This window comes from Aquarana catesbeiana, linkage group LG08, assembly GCF_042186555.1.
Source record: "Aquarana catesbeiana isolate 2022-GZ linkage group LG08, ASM4218655v1, whole genome shotgun sequence".
In the NCBI taxonomy this organism is placed as follows: Eukaryota; Metazoa; Chordata; class Amphibia; order Anura; family Ranidae; genus Aquarana; species Aquarana catesbeiana.
The window spans coordinates 130868151-130891532 of NC_133331.1; the positions used below are offsets into that span (position 1 = coordinate 130868151).

General features: G+C 47.2%; 1 protein-coding gene across 1 annotated transcript in view; it reads right to left on the reverse strand.

The window, feature by feature from the left end:
* Positions 1-11684: 11684 nt before the first annotated feature.
* The window catches only part of LOC141106704 (intelectin-1-like), a 38539-nt gene continuing 26841 nt past the window's right edge, over positions 11685-23382 (reverse strand). Inside the window, exon 5 of the mRNA XM_073597640.1 lies at positions 11685-11852. Within this exon, the coding sequence (XP_073453741.1) occupies positions 11685-11852 (168 nt within the window). The remainder of the gene's footprint in view (positions 11853-23382) is intronic.

A 23382-nucleotide genomic window follows, 5' to 3' on the forward strand; every position in this document is an offset into this window, starting at 1 on the left:
TGTAGTGCGACCTCTGCACAGTGTTCAGCTAAAGCTACCTGTAGAAGGTTGGTGTTGTTTTCCTGATCCTATCACTACCACAGGCAGCTACATTATTTACACGTTAGTGTAGTGCGACCTCTGCACAGTGTTCAGCTAAAGCTACAAGTTAGTGTAGTGTGACCTCTGCACACTGTTCAGCTAAAGCTACAAATTAGTGTAGTGCGACCTCTGCACAGTGTTCAGCTAAAGCTACAAGTTACTGTAGTGCGACCTCTGCACAGTGTGCAGCTAAAGCTACAAGTTAGTGTAGTGCGACCTCTGCACAATGTCCAGCTAAAGCTACAAGTTAGTGTAGTGCGACCTCTGCACAGTGTTCAGCTAAAGCTACCTGTAGAAGGTTGGTGTTGTTTTCCTGATTCTATCACTACCGCAGGCAGCTAAATTATTTACACGTTAGTGTAGTGCGACCTCTGCACAGTGTTCAGCTAAAGCTACCTGTAGAAGGTTGGTGGCGTTTTCCTGATCCTATCACTACCGCATGCAGCTACATTATTTACATCTTAGTGCAGTGCGACCTCTGCACAGTGTTCAGCTAAAGCTACCTGTAGAATGTTGGTGGTGTTTTCCTGATCCTATCACTACAGCAGGCAGCTACATTATTTACACCTTAGTGTAGTGCAACCTCTGCACAGTGTTCAGCTAAAGCTACCTGTAGAAGGTTGGTGGTGTTTTCCTGATCCTATCACTACCGCAGGCAGCTACATTATTGACATGTTAGTGTAGTGTGACTCTGCAGAGTGTTCAGCTAAAGCTACAAGTTAGTATAGTGGGACCTCTGCACAGTGTTCAGCTAAAGCTACCTGTAGAAAATTGGTGGTGTTTTTCTGATCCTATCACTACCGCAGGCAGCTACATTATTTTTTAGTGCAGTGCGACCTCTGCACAGTGTTCAGCTAAAGCTACAAGTTAGTGTAGTGAGACCTCTGCACAGTGTTCAGCTAAAGCTACAAGTTAGTGTAGTGCGACTTCTGCATAGTGTTTAGCTAAAGCTACAAGTTAGTGTAGTGAGACCTCTGCACAGTGTTCAGCTAAAGCTACAAGTTAGTGTAGTGCGACCTCTGCACAGTGTTCAGCTAAAGCTACAAGTTAGTGTAGTGTGACCTCTGCACAGTGTTCAGCTAAAGCTACAAGTTAGTGTAATCCGACTTCTGCATATTGTTCAGCTAAAGCTACAAGTTAGTGTAGTGTGACCTCTGCACAGTGTTCAGCTAAAGCTACAAGTTAGTGTAGTGCGATCTCTGCACAGTGTTCAGCTAAAGCTACAAGTTAGTGTAGTACGACCTCTGCACAGTGTTCAGCTAAAGCTACCTGTAGAAGGTTGGTGTTGTTTTCCTGATCCTATCACTACCGCAGGCAGCTACATTATTTACACGATAGTGTAGTGCGACCTCTGCACAGTGTTCAGCTAAAGCTAGCTGTAGAAGGTTGGTGGTGTTTTCCTGATCCTATCACTAGCGCAGGCAGCTACAATATTTACACGTTAGTGTAGTGCGACCTCTGCACAGTGTTCAGCTAAAGCTACTTGTAGAAGGTTGGTGGTGTTTTCCTGATCCTATCACTACTGCAGGCAGCTACATTATTTACACCTTAGTGTAGTGCGACCTCTGCACAGTGTTCAGCTAAAGCTACTTGTAGAAGGTTGGTGGTGTTTTCCTAATCCTATCACTACCGCAGGCAGCTACATTATTTACACCTTAGTGTAGTGCGACCTCTGCACAGTGTTCAGCTAAAGCTACCTGTAAAAGGTTGGTGGTGTTTTCCTGATCCTATCACTACCGCAGGCAGCTACATTATTTACACTCAAACAGGTAAAATTACTGCACTATCCCCATAAAACCTGTATATGAGAATATACAGTGTGTGAAATATACAAAGCTGCAACTAAAAATGTGAGACACCTCCACTATAATACACAAAAGAACAAAATAGCTGCGCTGTAAACCTTAAATTGATATATATAGAACAAGGTAATCACCTCTATACATAAGAGTTATACACCCACTGTAGCGTGACAAACAGTGAAAAAAGAAACTTGATATTCATCATAAAATAAAATATAATAAAACATGGATAGGTGAGTATAGTCAGTCCAATTCAAAGGTGTGTAGGATTAAAGTTCACTGGCAGAGCAATCCTTCAAAGGACGTAATGACAAGCATCCATACAGTGTGAAACATGCGACCATAACACCCAAAAGAGCGTGATGACAGAAGGGTTCCTCCACCAATAAAAATGATACCCCTTACCAGCTCCCATGATCTCTTGTTAAGAAGATCATATAGGTGTGTGGCTTTCTACCCCAGCCTCGGGTCTTTTATGAGGACGGATCCCAATGTGTCTCCTCACCGTGAATCCTCTAGGTGGTAGATGGGCACTCGTCCCCCATGAAAGGATATATAAAAGAGGCTTCCATAGCGTAACACGTTTTATCACAATTTATTAAAATAACAAAGAAATGCACTTACAATATCGTTGTAAACAAAAGCTCATTTAAAAACAAAGGCCGGCCGGCTTCAGAATGCTGCCCGTCGCTTCCGGGATGAGCGTGGTATGTGGTGACGTCAGCAGGCTGCTCCTCCCTACGCCGTTTCGTCACAACTGACGTCTTCCAGGGGCACACGTTAGTGTAGTGCGACCCTGCACAGTGTTCAGCTAAAGCTACAAGTTAGTGTAGTGCGACCTCTGCACAGTGTTCAGCTAAAGCTACAAGTTACTGTAGTGCAACCTCTGCACAGTGTTCAGCTAAAGCTACCTGTAGAAGGTTGGTGTTGTTTTCCTGATCCTATCACTACCGCAGGCTGCTACATTATTTACAAGTTAGTGTAGTGCGACCTCTGCACAGTGTTCAGCTAAAGGTACCTGTAGAAGGTTGGTGTTGTTTTCCTGATCCTATCACTACCACAGGCAGCTACATTATTTACACGTTAGTGTAGTGCGACCTCTGCACAGTGTTCAGCTAAAGCTACCTGTAGAAAGTTGGTGTTGTTTTCCTTATCCTATCACTACCGCAGGCAACTACATTATTTACACGTAAGTGTAGTGCGACTCTGCACAGTGTTCAGCTAAAGCTACAAGTTAGTGTAGTGGGATCTCTGCACAGTGTTCAGTTAAACAGAATAATGAATACTTGTGCGCACACCACAACATAAAAACAAATAAAAAAACAATTAAAAAGATGGAATAAAATTAGAGATTAAAATATGAACTTAAAAAAATCAAAAAATAGTCAGTAGCTGCCACCATATAAGTGTTCACACACCAATCAAAGACCAATAATAAAAGATATGTGGCGTTTACTCATAAAGGTAAATACATATGTATAACCATCAACCATACCAAGAGGCAACAAAGCCAGATCTCCAGGTATCTAAAATGTCTCAATACTTGATCTTCCACTACATTGTGCAATCAAAGGTCACAGAAAGCCAGTATTGCATCAAAAGATGAAATAGCTAAAACAGAATCAAATCCTATGTAATTACACAGAATGTGAATAATTAGTAACTGTTTCTTATTAGCCCATTAACATGTACATGAATAACTAAATAAAAGGTCCACTGAAAGAAAGAAATAATGAATGTTAATATCCACAGACTATACAGCCTAGGAGGATCTTCAAACACCACCACTCAAATAAATAAATCCAAAATAAGACATTTCCCTAAAGAACAAAGTGACTGCAAATACGATAATTGGTGCAGCAATCAAAGAATAAATAAAATAATTGAACAAGGAAATGACTAGTGAAACAATAAGTGTAGTCAGTGCGGCATAAATTAAAATAATAAAAATCTACTAATCCAAAAATACTGAAACTATATATGAATAATGCAACCAGTGTGACGTCCAAAATAGAGGGAACTAATAAGTCACTAAGAGTATCAAGTGAAAAAAATTAAACATGAATTGCAACATATGTGATGACACAGAGTGTGAATGGATACTACTGTGAAAAAGAAAAAGAATTACACAAAACAGTCTCAAAGAAGTCCCATCCAAAAAAGGAGGGAATTATTAAATCACTAAGAGTATCAAGTGAAAAAAATTATACAAGAATTGCAACGTATGTGATGACACAGAGTGTGAATGAATAATACTGTGAAAAAAAATATTTATACAAAACAATCTCAAAAAAGTCCCATAGAAAAAAAAAAGGGTATGACCCTTTGAAAAAGTGACGTGGCAGTCACGCAACGCGTCAGGGAAGAGAGAGGCGGATCGTTCGGCTGAAGCTTGTCTCTCCGATCACGACCGGGATCGGTGAGCTGAGAGTGTTTTCTGTGTTACCCAGTTTTTTATATAAGTGGATTAATGTTTAAATAAACCTTGAAATTATTTGCTACACTATGGAGCCTTTTCCTTTCTTTCCTGGTGCCACTATGGCAGCATACTAGTGATAGAGCTCGCCTCGACTCCTCCCTCAGGACCAGTGAATAGCATAAATTAAAGACGTAGTCCCTCCCCCAACATTCTCCTTTTTTTCCTCATACCTCTTGTGCTGGTGAAGAGTAGCAGTATGTCCATACCTCTGCATTCGGCAGCGTCCGCCGGGTTTAGCCTTTCCCGTGCGCAGTCCCTGTTCTTGGGCTGCTCACAGCGCTGATAAGACTGGGAACCCCTTTCTTTCCTTACCTTTCCTGCTATTTTTTTCCGCAGCTGATCCTTATGCCCAACTCCGAAATGAGCCATTCATCCCACAACAAAGATCCTCACACCTCCGTTAGGTATGGGACCACCTATACGTGAGTATAAAAAAAAAAAAAAAAAAAAAAGTGCGCTCGCTGGCCTGACATGATTTTTTCCTTAAAATCATAGCCCTGCCCACTCCAAGAGGACCAAAAAATCCTCAAGGCACCGCGATGACGACAGCCCAAGTCACAGATCTTGTTCTTCACACCACCGGCCCCGCTCGTCAAGACGTGAGTCTCAGTCTTCTCGACATAGATCAAGATCCAGAAGACGGGATCGGTCAGGGCCGGTCCCAGGCGGGTGCACGGGGTGCAGTGCACCCAGGCGCCAGAGAGGTGGGGGCGCTGAAGCGCCAGAGTGCTCCCCTCCCTCCTCCTTCTCCCTTCCGTGCTTCTGGACACTTCTGGATCTACTTCTGGATAGCTCTGTCCGTAGGTCACCGCCGCGGAGCGGCCGCTGTGCTTTTCACTGCTAGAGCCCGTCCCCCCTCCCTCCTCCTCCTGTCAGAGGAGAGCAGCCGCCGGAGATCGGAGCGGCTGGTCTCTGTGTTGAGAGAGACCAGCCGCGCAGTGACTTCGCTGGGGGGAGGAGGGGGGGCGGCCCGTGCCTGCAGCCTGACACAGGTTCTCTCCTCTGTCTCTCACTTCCGCCTAAGCTGCTGCCTGTCTCGATCTGTTCTTCACCCGGGCGGCGCGGCTTCACACTGTCCTCTCTAGCTGCCGCACGGGTGTTATGTGTCTGTACTGATAGAGGGAGGTTTGTCCCTGGGGCGGTCTGTACTAATGGGGGGTTGTCCTGGGGGTCTGTACTAATGGGGGGTTGTCCTGGGGGTCTGTACTAATGGGGGGGCTGTCCTGGGGGGTCTGTACTAATGGGGGGGCTGTCCTGGGGGGTCTGTACTAATGGGAGGGTTGTCCTGGGGGGTCTGTACTAATGGGGGGTTGTCCTGGGGGTCTGTACTAATGGGGGGTTGTCCTGGGGGTCTGTACTAATGGGGGGTTGTCCTGGGGGGTCTGTACTAATGGGGGGTTGTCCTGGGGGTCTGTACTAATGGGGGGATTGTCCTGGGGGTCTGTACTAATGGGGGGGCTGTCCTGGGGGGTCTGTACTAATGGGGAGGCTGTCCTGGGGGGTCTGTACTAATGGGGGGGTTGTCCTGGGGGGTCTGTACTAAGGGGGGCTGTCCTGGGGGGTCTGTACTAATGGGGGGGTTGTCCTGGGGGTCTGTACTAATGGGGTGTTGTCCTGGGGGTCTGTACTAATGGGGGGGTTGTCCTGGGGGGTCTGTACTAATGGGGGGTTGTCCTGGGGGGTCTGTACTAATGGGTGGGTTGTCCTGGGGGTCTGTACTAATGGGGGGTTGTCCTGGGAGGTTGTCCTGGGGGTCTGTACTAATGGGGGGGTTGTCCTAGGGGGTCTGTACTAATGGGGGGGTTGTCCTGGGGGTCTGTACTAATGGGGGGGTTGTCCTGGGGGTCTGTACTAATGGGGGGGGTTGTCCTGGGGGGTCTGTACTAATGGAGGGGGAGTTGTCTTGGGGGGTCTGTACTAATGAAGGGGGGTTGACCTGGGGGGTCTGTACTAATGAAGGGGGGGATTTGTCCTGGGGGGTCTGTACTAATGGAGGGATTTGTCCTGGGGGTCTGTACTAATGGAGGGGGGTGTTTGTCCTGGGGGTCTGTACTAATGGAGGGGGGTGTTTGTCCTGGGGGTCTGTACTAATGGAGGGGGGTTGTCCTGGGGGGGTCTGTACTAATGGAGTGGGGTTGTTCTGGGGGAGTCTGTACTAATGGAGGGGGGTGTTTGTCCAGGAGGGTCTGTACTAATGGAGGGGGGATGTCCTGGGGGGTTGTACTAATGGAGGGGGGTTTGTCCTGGTGAGGGGTCTGTACTATTGGAGGGGGGTTTGTCCTGGTGGGGGGTCTGTACTAATGGAGGGGGGGTTGTCCTGGGGGGTCTGTACTAATGAAGGGGGGATTTGTCCTGTGGGGGTCTGTACTAGTGGAGGGGGGGGGTTTCCTGGGGGGTCTGTAGTAATGGTGGGGGTTTGTCCTGGGGGGTCTGTACTAATGGAGGGGGGGTTTGTCCTGGGGGTCTGTACTAATGAAAGGGGGATTTGTCCTGTGGGGGTCTGTACTAGTGGAGGGGGGTTCTCCTGGGGGGTCTGTACTAATGGAGGGGGTTTGTCCTGGGGGTCTGTACTAATAGAGGGGGGGTTTGTCCTGGGGGTCTGTACTAATGGAGGGGGGTTGTCCTGGGGGGTCTGTACTAATGAAGGGGGCCTTTGTCCTGGGGGGGATCTGTACTAATGGAGGGGGGTTGTCCTGGTGGGGGTCTACTAATGGAGGGGGGGTGGTTTGTCCTGGGGGGTCTATACTGATGAAGGGGGGGTCTGTACTGAGAGAGGGGTTTATACTTAGTGGGGGGTCTGCACTGACGAAGGGGGGTCTATACTTAGTGGAGGGGGAGTCTGTACTGAGGGGCGACTAAAGTTGGTGGAAGGAGGGTGACACCATGTTATACCGCCCCTGGTGACACCAACCCTAGTGACGTCACTGCAACTGCGGGCTCTCCTTTCGCCCCTTCCCCTCCCTCTCCCTCTCCACCGCACGTGCACTGCTATACTGGTGAGCGGCGCTGGCCAGCACAGCCTCCCACTATGTTTCTTCCCCCGCCTTTATATCAGCCAGGGAAAAATAGAATAGAAAAAGGAGAAGAGGATTGTGGGACATGTAGTCCCGAGGACTGGCAGCCCCACTGTAACACGGAAACTGCAGCCCACACAGCAGGCTCAGCTGAATGGGAGAGAGAGAGAGATACAGGAGCCTGGGAAAGCTTTCAGGGAAGTACACCCAGGACTCCAGAGGGAGAGGGCAGTGCTGAGGGAACACCATCAGAGAGGAAACCCCACTGCCCTGCGCCAGCAGAGGGAAAGACACACAGCCTGGTGCCATCCCTGGCAGAGAAAGGAATGCAGTCATTGCCAGAATACAGATCTGGGTTCTACCCAGCGGAGTCACCATGGACAATTCAGAGTGAGCTGACTCCTGATCAGAGGAACCATCGCTGGGTCAGGTGAGAGGGCCGATCGGCCATTATCTACTAACGTCCATAGGAACTGCAGTCTCTGACCATCTCCTGTATCATGTCTTCAGTCTCTGACCTTCTCTTGTATAATGTCTTCAGTCTCTGACCTTCTCTTGTATCATGTCTGCAGTCTCTGACCATCTCCTGTATCATGTCTGCAGTCTCTGACCTTCTCTTGTATCATGTCTGCAGTCTCTGACCATTTCTTGTATCATGTCTGCAGTCTCTGACCATCTCCTGTATCATGTCTGTAGTCTCTGACCATCTCTTGTATCATGTCTGCAGTCTCTGACCATCTCTTGTATCATGTCTGCAATCTCTGACCAGCTTCTGAACCATGTCTGCAGTGTCTGACTGTCTCTTGTATCATGTCTACAGTCTCTGACCATCTATTCTATCTTGTCTGTAGTCTCTGACCATCTCCTCTATTATGTCTGCAGTCTCTGACCATCTCTTGTATCATGTCTGCAGTCTCTGACCATCTCCTGTACTAAATCTGCAGTCTCTGACTGTCTCTTGTATCATGTCTACAGTCTCTGACCATCTCCTGTACTATGTCTGCAGTCTCAGATCATCTCCTGTACCATGTCTGCAGTCTCTGATCATCTCCTGTACTATGTCTACAGTCTCTGATCATCTCCTGTACCATGTCTGCAGTCTCTGATCATCTCCTGTACCATGTCTGAAGTCTCTGATCATCTCCTGTACCATGTCTGAAGTCTCTGATCATCTCCTGTACTATGTCTGCAGTCTCTGAACATCTATTCTATCTTGTCTGTAGTCTCTGACCATCTCCTGTATTATGTCTGCAGTCTCTGATCATCTCCTGTACCATGTCTACAGTCTCTGATCATCTCCTGTACCATGTCTGCAGTCTCTGATCATCTCCTGTACCATGTCTGCAGTCTCTGATCATCTCCTGTACCATGTCTACAGTCTCTGATCATCTCCTGTACCATGTCTGCAGTCTCTGATCATCTCCTGTACCATGTCTACAGTCTCTGACCATCTATTCTATCTTGTCTGTAGTCTCTGACCATCTCCTGTATTATGTCTGCAGTCTCTGACCATCTCTTGTATCATGTCTGCAGTCTCTGACCATCTCCTGTACTATGTCTGCAGTCTCTGACTGTCTCTTGTATCATGTCTACAGTCTCTGACCATCTCCTGTACTATGTCTGCAGTCTCTGATCATCTCCTGCACCATGTCTGCAGTCTCTGACCACCTCCTGTACTATGTCTGCAGTCTCTGACTGTCTCTTGTATCATGTCTACAGTCTCTGATCATCTCCTGTACTATGTCTGCAGTCTCTGACCATCTCTTGTATCATGTCTGCAGTCTCTGATCATCTCCTGTACTATGTCTGCAGTCTCTGATCATCTCCTGTACCATGTCTGCAGTCTCTGATCATCTCCTGTACCATGTCTGCAGTCTCTGACTGTCTCTTGTATCATGTCTACAGTCTCTGATCATCTCCTGTATCATGTCTGCAGTCTCTGACCATCTCCTGTACTATGTCTGCAGTCTCTGATCATCTCCTGTACCATGTCTGCAGTCTCTGATCATCTCCTGTACCATGTCTGCAGTCTCTGATCATCTCCTGTACCACGTCTACAGTCTCTGATCATCTCCTGTACCACATCTGCAGTCTCTGATCATCTCCTGTATCATGTCTGCAGTCTCTGATCATCTCCTGTACCATGTCTGCAGTCTCTGATCATCTCCTGTACCATGTCTGCAGTCTCTGATCATCTCCTGTACCATGTCTGCAGTCTCTGATCATCTCCTGTACCATGTCTGCAGTCTCTGATAATCTCCTGTACCATGTCTGCAGTCTCTGATAATCTCCTGTATTATGTCTGCAGTCTCTGACCATCTCCTGTACTATGTCTGCAGTCTCTGACTGTCTCTTGTATCATGTCTACAGTCTCTGACTGTCTCTTGTATCATGTCTGCAGTCTCTGATCATCTCCTGTACTATGTCTGCAGTCTCTGATCATCTCCTGTACTATGTCTGCAGTCTCTGATCATCTCCTGTATTATGTCTGCAGTCTCTGATAATCTTCTGTACTATGTCTGCAGTCTCTTACCATCTCTTGTATCATGTCTGCAGTCTTTGACCGTATCCTGTATTATGTCTGGGGACTCTTTCTAACAGAACCCCTCTCTGTGTGCATCAGAGAGACTCCCCTCCAGGTCTCATTAGTGTTCTCTCTTCCTGTATTTTCTTTATTGTTAAGAGATCATGGGAGAATTTCAGGGTAACGAAGACTTCTTAGAGGAGCAGCTCTGTATTTGAGTCGTTGCCATAGAATCGTTTGTAAGGGGGAGGAGTTGGTAAGATGACCACGCCCATGTGGGGGCGCCAGAAATATTTCTGCACCCAGGCGCCGGTGACCCTAGGATCGGCCCTGGGATCGGTCCCCCTCTCCTAGATCCTATAAGAAGAAGAAGTGCTGGACCTGTGGGGCTAGTCCGCTGCCGAATAAAGTAGTCTGCAAGGACTGTTTCGCGGACTATGCGTCCAGCCGCGAGTTAGAAAACCAACAGGTGGTGGACCTGCTCAAAAGAACTATGAAGGACTCCTTCTCTGAGCTTGCGGCCTTGGTTCCTGCTCAGCCAGTCCTGCAGACGTCCCAGGCTCAGGAGGTTGAACTTAACCCTCCCGGGCCTTCGGCAGCCAGTACACCTCTACCCCCATCAGGCCGACCGGCCAGAGATTCCCCACCTGAAGACCTCTCGGGGGATTCGTCAGATGAGTCAGATCCTTCCGGCTTCAGCCATTCATTGGTAAAGCCATTCATCCAGGCAGTAAGAGCCGCAATAGCTTGGGAGGATACTGAAGAACCTCCCCAGGAAGCAAAAAGCTACTTCCCATTTCTTAAAAGGAAACAGGCTTTCTTCCCTTTGATGGGAGAAATTACTCAAACTATTCAAAATGAGTGGTCTAGGACTGATAAAAAGCTGTCGTTTGGCCGTTTCAATAAATTGTATCCCTTTGCCGGAGGCGGGAACAAAGTCACTAAACTCCATGCCTGTGGTAGACGCATCAGTGGTGCGACTCGCAAAGAATATTACCCTGCCTATGGAAGATTCCACTTCTTTCAAGGATCCTCTTAACAGACGAATCGACCTGGACCTCAAGAGGAGCTATTTAGCTGCAGGAGCTGCATGTAAGCCAGCGATCGCCCTCACCTCCGTGTCTAATGCCATTAGAGCTTGGATGGATAACATTGAAACAGCTCTGCGCCAGGATGTCCCCAAGGAAGACATAATTAAAGCCTTGGAAGAAATTAGATTGTCAGCAGACTTCGTTGGAGTAGCAGCTATAGACACGATTAGGTGTTCAGCAAGATCTATGCCGCACTCAGTAATGGCGAAAAGAGCCTTGTGGTTAAAACCCTGGATGGCGGATTTGGCTTCCAAGCAAAATTGGTGCAAAATCCCGTTCGACGGGAAGGCATTATTTGGACACAGGATGGATAAAGCCATATCTAGGTTGTCAGGAGGAAAGTCAGGTATGCTTCCCCAAGACAGAAGGATGCGAAGATCCAGAGGGGGTTCTTCCAGGTTCCGCCAGTCAAACCCTAGGGATTTCAGACAATCAAGGCAGTTCAGAGACGGCAGAAGACCCTGGAGGGGGCACTCAGGCATCCTTTTTGGGCAGAAAATCGAAGGCCCCTCCGACTCCACATGAGCAGAAGCAATCCTTTTGACGCCAGATTAGCCCAGACACTCCCGGTGGGAGCCAGGCTAAAATTCTTTCTTCCAGTCTGGGCCAGCAAATGCCAGGATCCCTGGGTTCTGTCAACAATCCAATGGGGACACTTTTGGAGTTTCTCTCATCCTCCACCTCAAAATTCGTTCACGAGAACGGAAATTCCATCCTCTCCGCTGAAGGCTCAAGCCCTAAGACACTTCGTATCGTCACCCCAACTTCAGGGAGCAGCTGTGCCGGTTCCTTTGGCGGAGCGCTTCGCAGGCTTCTATTCCACTCTATTTCTGGTCCCAAAGAGAATGGGTGGATGGAGGCCTGTGATAGGTCTAAAAAGACTCAACAGGCACATACACCCAGAAAGCTTCAAGATGGAGTCTCTACAAACAATTATTCAGGCAGTACAGCCAACAGATTGGATGATCTCAATCGATCTGCAGGATGCGTACTTACACGTGCCAATTCTACCTGCCTTTCAGAAGTATCTCAGATTTGCAGTAGGTCGGATCCACCTGCAGTTTCAAGCCCTGCCCTTCGGTCTGTGCACCTCCCCCAGGGTGTTCACCAAGATTCTAATATAAGCTCTGGTTCCCCTGCAGGAGAGGGGTTTGAGGATATACCACTATTTGGACGACATCCTCCTCCTAGCAAGCAGTCCGGGTCAGTTGGTGTATCACCGAGACATTCTTCGCCAGTCCCTGAGAGAACTAGGATGGTTGATAAACTCAGAGAAGAGTCAGCTTGCACCTACACAGCGGATGATCTATCTAGGTGCGATGTTCGACACCCGGGAGGGGACAATGTCATTACCATCCCTGAAGATGAGGATTATTATCTAGAAGATGGTCAAAACCATTGCGAGCCGGTATCTAACGGCATCGCAATGCCTGAGCCTCATTGGCACAATGTCTGCTTGTATACCGATGATTCCTTGGGCCCATTGGCATTTGAGGTATTTTCAGATGGGTTTCTTGGCGCAGTGGAAGAAACAGCGACTCTCTCAGACAATTCTGCTGACGGGAGCAATGCGCAGGAGCCTCCATTGGTGGACTCTTCCGGAAAACCTCTCCAAACCTCGTCATCTGGGTTCCCTCTTCTGGATCATAGTTACGTCCGACGCAAGTGGACAGGGCTGGGGAGCCCATTGCGGGGAAACCAGGATACAGGGGAGATGGTCCTGTTCCACCCTGGGAGTAGTATCCAACATACTGGAGATGAGAGCAGCGTTCTTGGCTCTAACTTCATTGGCTTCTCAGATCAGGGGCCAGAGAATACTTTTACGCCTGGACAACAGGGCAGCTGTCGCGTACCTGCAGAGGCAGGGGGGCACTCGCAGCACATCACTCCTCAGGGAAATAGAGCCGATTATGCTCTGGGCAGAGAAGAACGTCCTAGACCTCAGGGCGATGTATCTCCCGGGAAGGTTGAACACGGAAGCAGACACGCTGTCGAGGAAATTCTTGGACAACAACGAGTGGGCTATTTATCCCCAGGTCTTCCATCAGATTGCCAACCTCTGGGATCCTCCTCAGGTAGACCTATTTGCCACTCCGGGGAATGCCAAACTGACCAGATTCGTCTCTCGCCTTCCGTATACGCAAGCAGGGGAAGTAGATGCCCTGTCATGCCCCTGGAGGTTCACCACCGCATATGCCTTTCCCCCCGGCCATTAATATTCAAGTTCCTCCTGAGACTTCTCAGAGAAACAGTCCAGGTACTGGCAGTACTCCCATATTGGCCGAAGAGACCCTGGTTTCGGCTAGCTATGCGCCTCAGTGTGACCTCTCCAATCAGGATCCATTCTTTCCCTCAACTTCTGACGCAGGGCAGTTTAGTTCATCCAGACCCTCAGAAGCTGAACCTTCGAATCTGGAGGTTGAGAGGTGAAGGTTAGAGTCCCTAGGATGTTCCCCAGGGGTCATAACAACCCTCCTAAGAGCCAGGAAGCCAGCAACCAATGCTATATATTCAAAAATATGGGACAAGTTCTTGTCATTTGCTGCCTCAAATGAGTTTAATCCAATCTCTCCTTCTACATCAGATGTTCTCGGTTTCCTCCAGTCAGGACTTGATCTGGGTCTTGGCCTAAGTTCCCTCAAAGTGCAAGTAGCAGCAATTTCTGCCGCAACAAATAGAAGATGGGCAGAAGAGCCCTTAGTAGTCACTTTCCTCAGAGGAGTGTTAAAGATTCGTCCACCTGTCAGACGGTCTTTTCCCAAGTGGGATTTATCCCTGGTCCTTGAAGTCCTCTCTGACCATCCATTTGCCCCAGTGGAACAACTGACAATATGGAACATAACACTAAAAACGGTTTTCCTGCTAGCCATTACATCCAGTAGAAGGATCTCAGAACTCCACTCGTTAGGGATAGGTGATGACCACATCTCTTTCTTCCACGATAGAGTGGAGCTTCGTCCCCTTCGGGGGTTCACACCCAAAGTCGCTACTCCAAGTCACCTTTTTGAGCCTTGGGCACTACCAGTATTTGCTGAAGCGGATTCGGGATCATGTCACGAGCTGGACGTTTCCAGAGTGCTCAGAGCCTACCTAGAGGCCACTAGATCCTTCAGGAACTCGGTGTCACGGGCAAGGCCAGAGCGGAGGCTGTTGGAGAGGACTGTGTGCAAGCCTGTTGCCCACCGATTATGGGCCCTAGCATTTGGGGCAATGGTGCTCTCTGTGAGCTGTATGCCTGGGGACCCTGGGGTTGGTGTTACTTTGGATTCAGCTCCATGTTCCCCCAAAACACACAGACTCTGGAACCCGTTGTATGCCATATTAGAATGATAAGACTGAGTTATACTGTTGGGACACATCCTGTGAGGAGATGCTAATGTCATCATCTCCACTCACCTGTCTGATGTCAGCTATAATGGGTTTAATGTAAATAAGTTTAGTCTAGGTTCTAAAGGTATTCAACTCATTGTTGTTTGTTCTAATTAATCCTGTGTTGATGTTTATGGTAATGTGTGTTAATTGAATGAGCTGATCACATTGTCCTCTATACAATGTAGGAGACGGGACGACTCCTATTGGAGCTCATGTTAATTAGGTTAATTAGGTTACGTTTGTATTGTTAGAGTAATCTTCGCCTGTGTATATAAGACTGTATTCTGGTTCTGAATAAAGTGAGTCCATGTTAGCAGTGAAGCAAGTGTCGCCTTGTTTTCTGCTCAGAAAGAGGTTGGAATATCTGATATCTGTATACAGACTGGGAGGAAGTGGTATATGACGGAAGCACTCAAGCGGAGTGTGGGGCGTTCCGTGACATTGGTGGCAAGCAGCGGGAAAGCTTCTTGAAGTCTGGGACATCCAAACTTCCATCTGGATCCAAGGTCCAGATAGCAGAAGAGGAGAGGTACAGATACCAGCCGCCATGGATGAGGAATTCAGAAGGAGGTTGCGAGAGATGCAGATACAGCACAGAGGACCAGTATCGGAGCAGGTCCTGCTGGGATGGTGTGATTCTATTCGCTGCAAACTCTGGAAGGAAGTGCTAGCCCGTGAGCAGCGACACCAGGGAAAAGTTCTCCCCTCCATCGAGGAAAGGTACTGGTCGCAGTACGGACTGCGGGTGCGGTTTTTGGGAGAAAAACCACACAAGAAGCAGACAGCTGAATTAAGCAGGCTGGTCTGGGCAGAGATGAAGTTGGATGAGAGCTACAGAGCCCTCCGGTGGCATGTATCCCAAGCATGTCCCTGGATAGCGGATGACAGCCCAATGGAAGGCTTAAGCTACGGCGGCTTGGGACTGTTGTTTGTGAAGCTGACAGGGGACCCTAACTTTGGGAGTGATTTGGAGCGGCGGGTGGACGAAATCATGGATTTCAGAGAAGGGCTACTGAACATTTCGGAAGTGCACTGGGCACAGGAAGATTTGGAGTTTCTGGCCGTTCAGGAATGGGAGCTAGAGATCGCCTACAGACGGCTGCTAGACATGGCTCAGTGCCAGGGCTGGGCTCCCTTTGCCTGGGACTATCAGGAAATACCAGCTGACAACCCTGAAATCCTGGCTGAAGAGTCGGCAATGTGGCAGAGCGATAGTGTGCTTTGCCAACCTGCCCCCACAGCTATGGAGGCGGAGGTCTTATGGCGGATGCAGCAAGTGCTGACTGACCTTGATGATCCTGTTTCTGCATGGGATGATCTTGGATGGAGGAATGTGCCTGTCCAGCAGCATGCCAGAGAATCTGCAGTGGAAAATCTGGAGATTGCCGTCCCCAAACCTGAAGTGCTGACAACAGGGCAGAGCTCTGCTAACCTCTGTCCAGAAATGATAACATCTTCTGGGTTCCATGGACAGGAGATGGTGAACCCCTATTCCCCGACATCAGTTGCAGAGACATGGGATTTGATAGACTTTTCTGCTGAGGAAGAACCGTCGGGTGAGCCCCCAGCAGAAGAGTTGGGATTAGGGCCAAACTTCATTGCGCTCTGCTCAGCACTGATGACATCTTCTGAGTTCCACGGACAGGAGATGGTGAACCTCTATCCACAGACACCAGTTATAGAGGTAGAGGATTTAATAGACTTTTCTGCTGAGGAAGAACAACCTGATGAGCCTCCAGCAGAAGAGCTGCTATCAGGGCCAAAGTTCACTGTGTTCTGCCCAGCACCAACAGTGGCTTCAGCCTTCCTGAGAGAAGAGGTAGTCAGCCTTTCTCCCACAACACTGACAGGGACATGTGATTTTCTGCCAGCAGCATCTACGGAGTTAAAACAAACTTCTCCAGCAGAAGTGCTGGCAACCGGACAGAGGGTCCAAGACCTCTGCCCCACACCTGCAGCAATTGTGGAGGTCCAAGGAGAGAATGCAGTCATCACCTCACAACTGCAGCTTGATCTGGTGTCAGTTGATGGGGCTTCAGTCCCCACCTGTATACCCCAGGGATGCTGGGCAGTCGGCCCAGATCCCCAACAGCAGGATGGAGTGAGCCCAGTCCCCCTGTCTTCTCTCCAGCGGCAGAAAGGATTCCAGGGAGAAGAGCCAGTCCGGGCCTCTCCCCAGCGGCAGATATGTTCTCTGAGAGAGGCAGAGGATGGCTGGGTGAGTAATGCACTGTTTGGGATGATTTGTTTGGGGTACTGTGTGGGTACAGGCAGTAGAGGACTGGAGCTGTGGATTAACTTCGGAGTCAACCCGTCTGGGGTCTCCTCCTGTGTTAGTCTCCTGCCGAAAGGGGAGAAATGTCACGGGCAAGGCCAGAGCGGAGGCTGTTGGAGAGGACTGTGTGCAAGCCTGTTGCCCACCGATTATGGGCCCTAGCATTTGGGGCAATGGTGCTCTCTGTGAGCTGTATGCCTGGGGACCCTGGGGTTGGTGTTACTTTGGATTCAGCTCCATGTTCCCCCAAAACACACAGACTCTGGAACCCGTTGTATGCCATATTAGAATGATAAGACTGAGTTATACTGTTGGGACACATCCTGTGAGGAGATGCTAATGTCATCATCTCCACTCACCTGTCTGATGTCAGCTATAATGGGTTTAATGTAAATAAGTTTAGTCTAGGTTCTAAAGGTATTCAACTCATTGTTGTTTGTTCTAATTAATCCTGTGTTGATGTTTATGGTAATGTGTGTTAATTGAATGAGCTGATCACATTGTCCTCTATACAATGTAGGAGACGGGACGACTCCTATTGGAGCTCATGTTAATTAGGTTAATTAGGTTACGTTTGTATTGTTAGAGTAATCTTCGCCTGTGTATATAAGACTGTATTCTGGTTCTGAATAAAGTGAGTCCATGTTAGCAGTGAAGCAAGTGTCGCCTTGTTTTCTGCTCAGAAAGAGGTTGGAATATCTGATATCTGTATACAGACTGGGAGAAAGTGGTATATGACGGAAGCAATCAAGCGGAGTGTGGGGCGTTCCGTGACACTCGGAAAGACTTTTTATTGTTCCATTCGGTAAATACAGAGGCAAGGAAGCTTCCATCAGAATCCTGGCATCTTGGGTGGTAAAACTAATCCAGAAGGTCTACAGGATGAAGAATTTGGAACCTCCATCCCGAGTGAATGCTCATTCTACAAGGGCAGTCTCAACCTCCTGGGCAGCAAGGGCTAACGTGTCACTAGAGACGGTGTGCAGGGCCGCCACCTGGTCTTCTTGCAATACTTTCCTCAGACACTACCATATCGACCCAGGAGCTCTCACAATGGTTGAGTTCGGGAGAAGGGCAGTGCAGGCTGCAATGTCTCATTCTAATTAAACTTCTATTGTTAAGCATTATCCCACCCGTGTCAGCTAGTTATTTATCACTAGTATGCTGCCATGGAGGCACCAGGAAAACTGAAAATTGTATCATACTTACCGTAATTTTCCTTTCCTGGTGCCTATCCATGGCAGCATACGCTCCCACCCTCGGTATTCTATTTGACGGAGAATGTTGGGGGAGGGACTACGTCTTTAATTTATGCTATTCACTGGTCCTGAGGGAGGAGTCGAGGTGGAGCTCTATCACTAGTATGCTGCCATGGATAGGCACCAGGAAAGGAAAATTACAGTAAGTATGATACAATTTTCCGTTTCTGAGCTGAACCTGAAAGCAAGACTTTGGAGACCCCTGGTATCAAGGAGATCGGGAAGCCGGTGTTTCATCTGATACTTGCTTATTAGGCTGTGATCGTTCAGCCAGGAGGTGAGAGGCTGGAGGAACAGCTACCCTTACACACTATCTATCTATCACTGATTACTTTTGGAAGAACTTTGTTTGGCACGTTTTTTCAATTACACCTGTCACAATGGAGATCTAATTTTCTATGGGACTTTTTTGAGATTGTTTTGTATAAATATTTCTTTTTCACAGTATTATTCATTCACACTCTGTGTCATCACATATGTTGCAATTCTTGTATAATTTTTTTCACTTGATACTCTTAGTGATTTAATAATTCCCTCCTTTTTTGGATGGGACTTCTTTGAGACTGTTTTGTATAATTCTTTTTCTTTTTCACAGTAGTATCCATTCACACTCTGTGTCATCACATATGTTGCAATTCATGTTTAATTTTTTTCACTTGATACTCTTAGTGACTTATTAGTTCCCTCTTTTTTGGACGTCACACTGGTTGTATTATTCATATATAGTTCCAGTATTTTTGGATTAGTAGATTTTTATTATTTTAATTTATGCCGCACTGACTACACTTATTGTTTCACTAGTCATTTCCTTGTTCAATTATTTTATTTATTCTTTGATTGCTGCACCAATTATCGTACTTGCAGTCACTTTGTTCTTTAGGGAAATGTCTTATTTTGGATTTATTTATTTGAGTGGTGGTGTTTGAAGATCCTCCTAGGCTGTTTGGTCTGTGGATATTAACATTCATTATTTCTTTCTTTCAGTGGACCATTTATTTAGTTATTCATGTACATGTTAATGGGCTAATAAGAAACAGTTACTAATTATTCACATTCTGTGTAATTACATAGGATTTGCTTCTGTTTTAGCTATTTCATCGTTTGATGCAATACTGGCTTTCTGTGACCTTTGATTGTAGTGGAAGATCAAGTATTTAGACATTATTGATACCTGGAGATCTGGCTTTGTTGCCTCTTAGTATGGTTGATGGTTATACATATGTATTTACTTTTATGGGTAAGCGCCGTATATCTTTTATTATTACTGTTCAGCTAAAGCTACCTGTAGAAGATTGGTGGTGTTTTTCTGATCCTATCACTACCACAGGCAGCTACATTATTTTTTAGTGTAGTGCGACCTCTGCACAGTGTTCAGCTAAAGCTACAAGTTAGCGTAGTGAGACCTCTGCACAGTGTTCAGCTAAAGCTACAAGTTAGTGTAGTGCGACTTCTGCATAGTGTTCAGCTAAAGCTACAAGTTAGTGTAGTGCGACTTCTGCATAGTGTTCAGCTAAAGCTACAAGTTAGTGTAGTGCGACCTCTGCACAGTGTTCAGCTAAAGCTACAAGTTAGTGTAGTGCGACCTCTGCACAGTGTTCAGCTAAAGCTGCAAGTTAGTGTAGTGCGACCTCTGCACAGTGTTCAGCTAAAGCTACAAGTTAGTGTAGTGCGATCTCTGCACAGTGTTCAGCTAAAGGTACAAGTTAGTGTAGTACGACCTCTGCACAGTGTTCAGCTTAAGCTACCTGTAGAAGGTTGGTGTTGTTTTCCTGATCCTATCACTACCGCAGGCAGCTACATTATTTACATGTTAGTGTAGTGCGACCTCTGCACAGTGTTCAGCTAAAGCTACAAGTTAGTGTAATGCGACCTCTGCACAGTGTTCAGCTAAAGCTACCTGTAGAGGATTGGTGGTGTTCTCATACTAATAATACTACAGGCAGGCAGTTGATTGAGACCTCTGCACAGTGTTTAGCTAAAGCTACAAGTTAGTGTAGTGCGACTTCTGCATAGTGTTCAGCTAAAGCTACAAGTTAGTGTAGTGCGACCTCTGCACAGTGTTCAGCTAAAGCTACAAGCTAGTATAGTGCGACCTCTGCACAGTGTTCAGCTAAAGCTACAAGTTAGTGTAGTGCGACCTCTGCACAGTGTTCAGCTAAAGCTACAAGTTACTGTAGTGCGACCTCTGCACAGTGTTCAGCTAAAGCTACAAGTTACTGTAGTGCGACCTCTGCACAGTGTTCAGCTAAAGCTACCTGTAGAAGGTTGGTGTTGTTTTCCTGATCCTATCACTACCCCAGGCAGCTACATTATTTACACGTTAGTGTAGTGCGACCTCTGCACAGTGTTCAGCTAAAGCTACAAGTTACTAAAGCTACAAGTTAGTGCAGTGCGACTTCTGCATAGTGTTCAGCTAAAGCTACAAGTTAGTGTAGTGCGACCTCTGCACAGTGTTCAGCTAAAGCTACAAGTTAGTGTAGTGCGACCTCTGCACAGTGTTCAGCTAAAGCTACAAGTTAGTGTAGTGCGACTTCTGCATAGTGTTCAGCTAAAGCTACAAGTTAGTGTAGTGCGACCTCTGCACAGTGTTCAGCTAAAGCTACAAGTTAGTGTAGTGCGACCTCTGCACAGTGTTCAGCTAAAGCTACAAGTTAGTGTAGTGCGATCTCTGCACAGTGTTCAGCTAAAGGTACAAGTTAGTGTAGTACGACCTCTGCACAGTATTCAGCTAAAGCTACCTGTAGAAGGTTGGTGTTGTTTTCCTGATCCTATCACTACCGCAGGCAGCTACATTATTTACACGTTAGTGTAGTGCGACCTCTGCACAGTGTTCAGCTAAAGCTACAAAGTAGTGTAATGCGACCTCTGCACAGTGTTCAGCTAAAGCTACCTGTAGAGGATTGGTGGTGTTCTCATACTAATAATACTACAGGCAGGCAGTTGATTGAGACCTCTGCACAGTGTTCAGCTAAAGCTACAAGTTAGTGTAGTGCGACTTCTGCATAGTGTTCAGCTAAAGCTACAAGTTAGTGTAGTGCGACCTCTGCACAGTGTTCAGCTAAAGCTACAAGCTAGTGTAGTGCGACCTCTGCACAGTGTTCAGCTAAAGCTACAAGTTAGTGTAGTGTGACCTCTGCACAGTGTTCAGCTAAAGCTACAAGTTACTGTAGTGCGACCTCTGCACAGTGTTCAGCTAAAGCTACCTGTAGAAGGTTGGTGTTGTTTTCCTAATCCTATCACTACCGCAGGCAGCCACATTATTTACACGTTAGTGTAGTGCGACCTCTGCACAGTGTTCAGCTAAAGCTACAAGTTAGTGTAGCGTGACCTCTGCACAGTGTTCAGCTAAAGCTACAAGTTACTGTAGTGCGACCTCTGCACAGTGTTCAGCTAAAGCTACCTGTAGAAGGTTGGTGTTGTTTTCCTGATCCTATCACTACCGCAGGCAGCTACATTATTTACACGTTAGTGTAGTGCGACCTCTGCACAGTGTTCAGCTAAAGCTACAAGTTACTAAAGCTACAAGTTAGTGCAGTGTGACTTCTGCATAGTGTTCAGCTAAAGCTACAAGTTAGTGTAGTGCGACCTCTGCACAGTGTTCAGCTAAAGCTACAAGTTAGTGTAGTGTGACCTCTGCACAGTGTTCAGCTAAAGCTACAAGTTAGTGTAGTGCGACTTCTGCATAGTGTTCGGCTAAAGCTACAAGTTAGTGTAGTGCGACCTCTGCACAGTGTTCAGCTAAACTACAAGTTAGTGTAGTGCGACCTCTGCACAGTGTTCAGCTAAAGCTACAAGTTAGTGTAGTGCGACCTCTGCACAGTGTTCAGCTAAAGCTACAAGTTAGTGTAGTGCGACCTCTCCACAGTGTTCAGCTAAAGCTACAAGTTAGTGTAGTGCGATCTCTGCACAGTGTTCAGCTAAAGCTACAAGTTAGTGTAGTGCGATCTCTGCACAGTGTTCAGCTAAAGGTACAAGTTAGTGTAGTGCGACCTCTGCACAGTGTTCAGCTAAAGCTACAAGTTACTGTAGTGCGACCTCTGCACAGTGTTCAGCTAAAGCTACCTGTAGAAGGTTGGTGATGTTTTCCTGATCCTATCACTACCGCAGGCAGCTACATTATTTACACGTTAGTGTAGTGCGACCTCTGCACAGTGTTCAGCTAAAGCTACCTGTAGAAGGTTGGTGTTGTTTTCCTAATCCTATCACTACCGCAGGCAGCTACATTATTTACACGTTAGTGTAGTGCGACCTCTGCACAGTGTTCAGCTAAAGCTACAAGTTAGTGTAGCGTGACCTCTGCACAGTGTTCAGCTAAAGCTACAAGTTACTGTAGTGCGACCTCTGCACAGTGTTCAGCTAAAGCTACCTGTAGAAGGTTGGTGTTGTTTTCCTGATCCTATCACTACCGCAGGCAGCTACATTATTTACACGTTAGTGTAGTGCGACCTCTGCACAGTGTTCAGCTAAAGCTACAAGTTACTAAAGCTACAAGTTAGTGCAGTGGGACTTCTGCATAGTGTTCAGCTAAAGCTACAAGTTAGTGTAGTGCGACCTCTGCACAGTGTTCAGCTAAAGCTACAAGTTAGTGTAGTGCAACCTCTGCACAGTGTTCAGCTAAAGCTACAAGTTAGTGTAGTGTGACTTCTGCATAGTGTTCAGCTAAAGCTACAAGTTAGTGTAGTGCGACCTCTGCACAGTGTTCAGCTAAAGCTACAAGTTAGTGTAGTGCGACCTCTGCACAGTGTTCAGCTAAACTACAAGTTAGTGTAGTGCGACCTCTGCACAGTGTTCAGCTAAAGCTACAAGTTAGTGTAGTGCGACCTCTGCACAGTGTTCAGCTAAAGCTACAAGTTACTGTAGTTCGACCTCTGCACAGTGTTCAGCTAAAGCTACAAGTTACTGTAGTGCGACCTCTGCACAGTGTTCAGCTAAAGCTACCTGTAGAAGGTTGGTGTTGTTTTCCTGATCCTATCACTACCGCAGGCAGCTACATTATTTACACATTAGTGTAGTGCGACCTCTGCACAGTGTTCAGCTAAAGCTACAAGTTACTAAAGCTACAAGTTAGTGCAGTGCGACTTCTGCATAGTGTTCAGCTAAAGCTACAAGTTAGTGTAGTGCGACCTCTGCACAGTGTTCAGCTAAAGCTACAAGTTAGTGTAGTGCGACCTCTGCACAGTGTTCAGCTAAAGCTACAAGTTAGTGTAGTGCGACCTCTCCACAGTGTTCAGCTAAAGCTACAAGTTAGTGTAGTGCGATCTCTGCACAGTGTTCAGCTAAAGCTACAAGTTAGTGTAGTGCGATCTCTGCACAGTGTTCAGCTAAAGGTACAAGTTAGTGTAGTGCGACCTCTGCACAGTGTTCAGCTAAAGCTACAAGTTACTGTAGTGCGACCTCTGCACAGTGTTCAGCTAAAGCTACCTGTAGAAGGTTGGTGTTGTTTTCCTGATCCTATCACTACCGCAGGCAGCTACATTATTTACAC